The sequence below is a fragment of the Stegastes partitus genome, unplaced genomic scaffold (assembly GCF_000690725.1).
Source record: "Stegastes partitus isolate 25-593 unplaced genomic scaffold, Stegastes_partitus-1.0.2 Scaffold363, whole genome shotgun sequence".
Taxonomy (NCBI): domain Eukaryota; kingdom Metazoa; phylum Chordata; class Actinopteri; family Pomacentridae; genus Stegastes; species Stegastes partitus.
Genome location: NW_007578094.1, coordinates 428967 through 436131, shown reverse-complemented (window position 1 = coordinate 436131; position 7165 = coordinate 428967). Strand labels below are relative to the sequence as shown.

Genomic DNA, 7165 nt, shown 5'->3' with positions numbered 1-7165 from the left:
AGACCAGGGTGGTGGTTTCCAAGTTTAAAAACTGGGACCGGAGTTTAGCTCCAAATATCAGAGCATCACTCTGCTCAGCCGTTCCGGGAAAGTTAACTCCAGAGGGCTGGAGGGGAGGCTCTGACTGGTAGCTGAACCGTGGATCTGGAACGAGCAGCGCTGATTCCATCCTGGATGTCGAGCAGGTGGCAACAGGCAGCAACAGGCGGCTCGGTGCAGCATCTGCAGGGATGTGGATGCTGCATAGTTTTGCCTTCAAGGAGAAGTCATATTGTGTGTCATGTTTCCAGAATGCTGCATTTATGTAAGATGCAAAATGCAAAGTTTTTGTTTCGGGACAAAGACACATGTTTCCATCAGTGACAATCATTACGTCCTACCCTGATTATGAACACAGGTTTACGTTGACAGGTTTAATACCAAGCTAATTTCATGAAGCTCCCCAATCTGACTCGCAGAAGTTAGAGTTTAATTTACAAACAATATTAAGTTGGTGCAATTATTGTGTCAACTCATCACAATAATTTTTAATCTAAATCCTTAAACTTGAGTTTCATCTTGCAGCCATGCGTAGGTCTCTTGCATTGCCTTTTAGCAAAGACAGGACATCACTCATTTGCACATATTTGCTCCGTAAGCAACATTTGTCTCCTGCGTATGTCACATCTCAGCCTTCATGTTTGCGCTCATCCAAAAACCTGAAACCTTCCTGTTTGCGTGACAAGTAGCGAACTCGATGTTGTAATTGCAGGGGATGTGGGACTTTATACGTTAACTTTCACCTGGTATTTAAAACGCCCACGCTGCTTGCACAGTTGTTTGCAGAAGCTTTCAGGAAGAGCTTTCATGCAGTAAACTTGTGTAAATGCCCTCTGGTGTTGGAGGTTTCGCAGCTCGGCTTACATAACGTCTTTATCATGTAAAGGTCACTGTGAGCCTGCAGGTGGTGGAGACCTTTTTCTGCTGGCACTGACACAAACGCTCCATCCCTGTGACAGAGTTTACATTTTTCCTGACATCGCCACCACGCCCAGCGCAGCGTGACTGGCAGCCCTTTAAAAAGGAGGCCAGCGTCTCAGCTCGTCACTCTCCTCTCTGTGTCCTTTCCAGCCACAGCAGAAGCCATCATGTACTCTCAGACCTCCTCCAGCTCCATCAGGATGTCCCGATCCGGGGGCTCCATGATTGGCGGCAGCAGCGCACGAATGTCGATGAGGGCCGGCAGCGTGTGCGGCGGTGCTGGAGGCTCTGGGACCCGCATCTCCTCTGCAATCTCCCGGGGTGGGAGCTTCGGTGGTGGGAGCTTCGGTGGTGGTTTCGCTAATGGCTTCGCTAGTGGCTTCGGTGGCGCCAGCGGTGGCTTCTCGTCCTCCATGAGCTACAGCGTGTCTGGCATGGACGACAGCGTGATCGGCAACGAGAAGTTCACCATGCAGAACCTGAACGACCGCCTGGCCACCTACCTGGCCAAGGTGCGCGCCCTGGAGAAGGCCAACGCCGAGCTGGAGCTGAAGATCAGGCAGTATGTGGAGAGCAAGGTCGGCCCTGCCACCCGCGACTACAGCGCCTTCTTCGTCACCATCGCTGACCTCCAAACGAAGGTAAAACTCCTCCTCGTTGTCCGGCTGTGGTGCTGCATGTAATGACGAGTCCTGTCAGTCAGAGTCAGAGTCATCCAGGTGGAGGGAATCCTAAGAGCTTGGGCAAAAGAGAAATCCAGTTGCTTTTTGCTGAAGCTCTTTGGATTAATGACTTTTTTAAAACCTTTGCAGTTTGTGCATCAGGAGGAGACAGCAACAGATGTCACCCTCCCAGAATGCACAAAACTCAATGTGCAGAAACAAACACTGAACTGCTGCACAACAAAAACTAACTGTAATTTTAAAAAACTAATTGCTGTTTGTTGTTTCTTTAAATTCCTGTTTTGTTAAATCACACATGACAACTAGTAAAGTCACAGAAACAAGCCAAAACTGGAAATAACATCCAGAGTTTAAACACGTAAGCTTCAAAAACGGAATAAATTCTGCTACTGAATAATAACTAATGACTCTGCAGCCACATCGTATGTTTGGTAGATCAGTGTAGGAACAGAAACATGCAGCGCTCTATAAAGCTGATGGTGTTGGTAACTCTGCTGCTTCTGCTCTCCAGATCCAGAACGCCGTCAAACTGAACGGATCCGTCCACCTGAACATCGATAACGCCCGCCTGGCTGCCGAAGACTTCCGGACCAAGTGAGTTCAGAGAAACAGGCGCAGACAGGATGCAGGAGGAGTGACTGTAGATGTGATATTAGTAATGTAAGGAGGAGTCCTCGGCGAGCAGCAGGAGGTGGAGGAAGGGGTTGTAGTAGCAGGAGGAGCTTCCTTCATGGTTCGGTGTCTTCAGTAAATGTCAGACTGACCAATAACCCCGACCAGATGTTGAATAAACCTGATCAGACTTTAAATGAATCTGTATTAAACTGATCTGGAACGTTCTCTAATCTAATTTTCTAATAATCCTCAGCACATCTTTATGTCACGTGGTCCAAGTTTTGGAATAAAATCAGCCTAGCAGCAACTACAACCGTCCTCCATCCGTTGTTTCCTCTGCAGGTTTGAGAACGAGCTGGCCATGCGTCAGTCAGTGGAGGCCGACATCGCCGGGCTGAGGAGGGTCCTGGACGAGCTGACTCTGGCCAGAACCGACCTGGAGATGCAGATCGAGGGCCTGAAGGAGGAGCTCATCTTCCTCAAGAAGAACCACGAGGAGGTGAGTGCGCGCCAAGCCAATCAGGACAGAAGCAAACTGTAATCTAAAGAATGCCCAAAGGTGCATCAGAGACCCAAAAACGGTTCCGCCAGGCAGCACGCATGGTGCTTCAAAGCAAAAATAAGTTCTTTAAGGAACCGTTTTTAAGAACGTTGTGGACCCACCTGGTTCTGTTTTGCCAAAAATTAAGCCCAAAAAAAGTCAAATGTAAGAATTTGTTTCTGGGTTCTTCCATGAGCACACATGTAAAGTTTTGGGTTCTGGAGTTGGTCACACAGAACAAGATGTTACAAGAGGTTAGCTAAATAAAGATGTTCTTCAATCTTTGAAGAACCTTCTAGAGAACCATTTATAAACCATTATTTCTCTGAGAGCATAAACAGAACAGGATGCAAATATAAAAGGTGAGTTCAGAAGGCAAAACCCTTCTTATTGTTTTGAGAGTGGACCGCAAGACAACCTGTAATTTTTTTTGGCCTTTTTGCCTTTATTGTATCGGACAGTCGAGACAGAGAGACAGGGAAGTGGGGGAGGAGAATGGGGGAAGGACCATGAGTGGGATTTGAACCCACGGCCCCTGTGTCGGGGACTATAGCCCCTGTACATGGGTCGCCAGCCCAACCAGAGCTACAGGGGCGACCCAATCTGCTCTTTTTCTGAAGAGTAAAAGAAACCTTAAGCTTTGCAGACACACATCAGTCTTACACTTGTTGTTTGTTCGTAGGAGCTGCTGGCCATGCGCTCTCAGATGAGCGGCCAGGTCCATGTGGAGGTGGACGCCGCTCCTCAGGAGGACCTCACCAAGGTCATGGCGGAGATCAGAGAGCACTACGAGGCTGTTGCTGCCAAGAACCAGAGGGAGCTGGAGACCTGGTTCCAGAACAAGGTACGGCCACAGCATCCTTTTGCGCTGACCTACAGCTCGTCTCAGTGTTTACGTGTGGACTGAACAGGTGTGTGTTTCCTCTGCAGAAAGAGGCTTTGAACAAAGAGGTGGTCATCCAGACCACCACCCTGCAGACGTCTCGCACAGAGATCACAGAGGTCAAACGTACGTTGCAGTCTCTGGAGATCGAGCTGCAGTCCTTGTTGGGCATGGTGAGCATCACACGACCATTAAACCCCGGTGATATTCAGGGATTAACAGCGTTCGGAAAAGTGCTTGATTATATTTTTCCTCTGCAGAAAGCGTCGCTGGAGGGAACTCTGGCAGAGACACAGAGCCGCTACGCCATGCAGCTGTCTGGCTACCAGACGCAGGTGAGACATTAACACTCCTGTTTGTTTCAGGAATCGAGCCAGCACGGAGCTGTTCCGCCCGATAGCTCACCTGTGAATTTTTCTGTCCTCCAGGTGACGTGCCTGGAAGAGCAGCTGGTGCAGCTTAAGGCCGACATGGAGAGGCAGTCCCACGAGTACAAGATGCTGCTGGACATCAAGACCAGACTGGAGATGGAGATCGCCGAGTACAGGAGGCTGCTGGACGGAGAGGCCAGCAGCAGCTCCAGGTGAGACTCTGTCACACGTGTGATGACTAAAGCTAAAGCCAACAGGTTTAAGCTGCTGATATTAGCCCAAACAGCTGCTGATATTAGCCCAAACAGCTGCTGATATTAGCGTTAACAGCTGCTAACGAAGCAACCGAGTGATGCCGAGACTCATCTGTTCTGTCTTCTGATTGGTCCACAGCATCAGCAGCTCGTCCTCCTCGAGCACATCGACCCGACGGGTGGTAACAGTGGTGGAGGAGGTGGTCGATGGGAAGGTGGTCTCCACTTCTTCCAAATCTTCATCTTCATCTTACAAGCTGACGAATTAAGTGTGGATGACAGCAGAGCATCAGTTTGTTTTCTCTGTTCACTCAGCAGAGAATCTGATCAGAAAATAAAACGAGAGTCCAAAGAAACGCAAAGTGTACCTGTCTTCATTTTACCTGCTTGAACTGAGGTGTCTTCATAGATCAGTGATTCCCAACCAAACACTGGCCCAACTGGTAAACAGCACAACTAATTTGGTTTAAAGATATTCATCCACATAATGAGCGACACCAGCAACCGAGAAGCAATTGGTTAGAAAGTGAGCAGAGACTTCAAAGAAATGATATAGCTTCAAGTTTTGAAATAATTAGTTAAGTAGGAACTCCTTCACAGCTTAAAACAAGAAAAAGAATCAAAGGAGAGGAAAAAAATGGTTTCAACAAAGCGTTGGCAGCAATTCAGCCAACTGTAGTAGATATATTGGGAAAACTATCATTAGAAATGACTGAAATAGTTCGCTTATGACAGTAAATATGATATGTTTTGGATATCATCACTCAAATCTGGCTATTTTGAAAAAGCTAACAATGTATATATGAAAAGTAATGACTAAATGGTGAATAATAATAATAAATGACTTAAATAGTTTGATAAAAGTAAATATTATAACCGTAAATGTGAAAGTCATGCTGAAAACTAAATGTTATAACAGTAATAGATTAAAAAAACAAGCTAAAAGTAATAATATAACGATATGAAGTTAGCACTTTTCTACCTTAGTGGTATCCAAAGTGCTTTACAATGTGTTTCTCATTCACCCATATATTAATACACCAATAGCGAACAGAGCTACCATTGGGGTCAACTTCAGGTTTAGTGTCTTGCCCAAGGACACCTCGACTGTAGAGGGGCAGAGGATCGAACCACCAGCCTTGTGATCAGAGGACAACCACCTGAGCCAACTGTGTCTGTCTTGCACTGTTTTCAAGTTACAGTGCAGAATGACCTTGAAATATCATCCAAGGTCAAATATAACATCACCAACAGAAAGCCCCAACATGGTTCCTTATCTCCACCCAATACCATCAATCTGTCTTCTACCCTTTTGAAGGTTTACTGCATTTCCGCCTCTAGTGGAGCCATTGTTGCACCGATTGACCCCAAAATCGACTCAGTCCGAGGAGACGCCATTCCCAGCTCACCTGTAAATATCAACCTGTTAAAGCTCAACACTAAAGCTGGAGGCTGTTCACAGACACACACTGACTCAGACGACCAGTGCAGGTGAGTTCAACAGGTGAGGTTTCACACAGATCCAGGTGAGTGACGGTGCTGACCTCTGCTGGTTGTCTTCGCTCTTTACTACAACCTGCTGTTAGTATTTCCTCACATCACCCCTCTGGGCTTCTTTCTTCTCTCCCTTTTACCAGCCATGAATGAATTAGATTTCTCTCGCTCTCCTACACTATGCTATCGTTTCTTAACAACGAAATCTTTCTGGAGCAGACTCCTGCTGAGCTCAAGGGTTTGCAACATGAACCACGGCAGCTGTTTCATCTCTGTATTATTTTTTTTAAGCCCTCAGACCGACAGATTCGTCCGACCTGTTCAGTACCTTCTAAAAAAAATACATTAAATATCACAAATACAATAAACAGCTCCCATTCTCAGCCAATCTGAGACATGTGGAGAGAAATAAATACACAAGTTGGATAAATGACCTCAAATAAAAATGATGGAAGTAAAGATAAAAGACGGACGGATCATCTAAGATCAGACAGAATTAAACAAATTCTTTCTGTTGCTTTTATAAAGTTTGTCAAAGCAAAAAGTTCGACATGAATTCAGAACAGCAATACAAAATAAAACAAAAGCTCAAAGTGTTAATTATTAACTCGGCATAAATCAAAGAGAGTTAATCATCACAGTTTTATCTCTGTGCAGCTGCGGCTTTAGTTTCTGTTTGTCATGAGATGTTGAATGAATTTTTATCCTCAGTGAACGGTTATAGTTTCAGTGTTTGTGCATTCAGGGCCTACAAGTGGAAACTTAATCTGATTTTATATCGTGGTGCGGTTCAGGAGGCAGATGACAGAACAGGGAGCTACGATATAAGATTTTAAAGTCAAGCTTTGGTTCAATGTTCCCTGTGGAACGGATTTAAAACGTGTGAGGGATCAATACCACACGAGACACCATCAAAATATTTTACATTTTATCAGAGAGATGTAAAGATATGAACATGAATTCATTAGAGACATCCCGATCCATCATTTAATATCCGTTGACACCATTTTCCTCAATAATACACACTTGAAATATTGTAGCTGTAGTACCTGATTGTTCCACCAGATGGCGCCTCTTACCGCTTAATCCTGTAGAGACCAGAGGAGGCATCACTCGGACCAGTCGGCAAGCAAAGAGCATGAGGGCTTTAGCTGGTAACAGCACCACGATGAAGACATCTTGTTAAACTTCATGACGTCCACTCAGAGCTCATCTGTTAAATTAAGCAGCGATTAAAGAGAACAGTGACATCTGCAGCATTCATCTTGTGCTCACAGTTTCAGAGTATTGCCAGTATCAGGACATGTGCGTGACATGAAACTATTGAATATTGATCAACAGTGCTGCAGTTACCAGGAAACCTC

General features: G+C 45.7%; 1 protein-coding gene across 1 annotated transcript; it reads left to right on the top strand.

The window, feature by feature from the left end:
• The first annotated feature begins 1082 nt into the window (after positions 1 to 1082).
• Positions 1083 to 4663, top strand: LOC103359291 (keratin, type I cytoskeletal 13-like). The gene is made up of 8 exons (XM_008284551.1): positions 1083 to 1601; positions 2155 to 2237; positions 2601 to 2757; positions 3482 to 3643; positions 3730 to 3855; positions 3943 to 4017; positions 4111 to 4265; positions 4447 to 4663. Exons 1-8 carry the CDS (start codon positions 1128 to 1130, stop codon positions 4574 to 4576), a joined length of 1362 nt encoding a protein of 453 aa, XP_008282773.1. The 5' UTR covers positions 1083 to 1127; the 3' UTR covers positions 4577 to 4663.
• The last annotated feature ends 2502 nt before the right edge of the window (positions 4664 to 7165 follow it).

Bases quoted from the DNA above. Each gene is read 5' to 3' on its own strand.
- LOC103359291 (XM_008284551.1), top strand. From the start codon at position 1,128: ATGTACTCTCAGACCTCCTCCAGCTCCATCAGGATGTCCCGATCCGGG. The intron at 2,238-2,600 runs GTGAGTTCAGAG...TTTCCTCTGCAG, and splicing joins GCCGAAGACTTCCGGACCAA to GTTTGAGAACGAGCTGGCCA. The intron at 4,266-4,446 runs GTGAGACTCTGT...ATTGGTCCACAG, and splicing joins GAGGCCAGCAGCAGCTCCAG to CATCAGCAGCTCGTCCTCCT.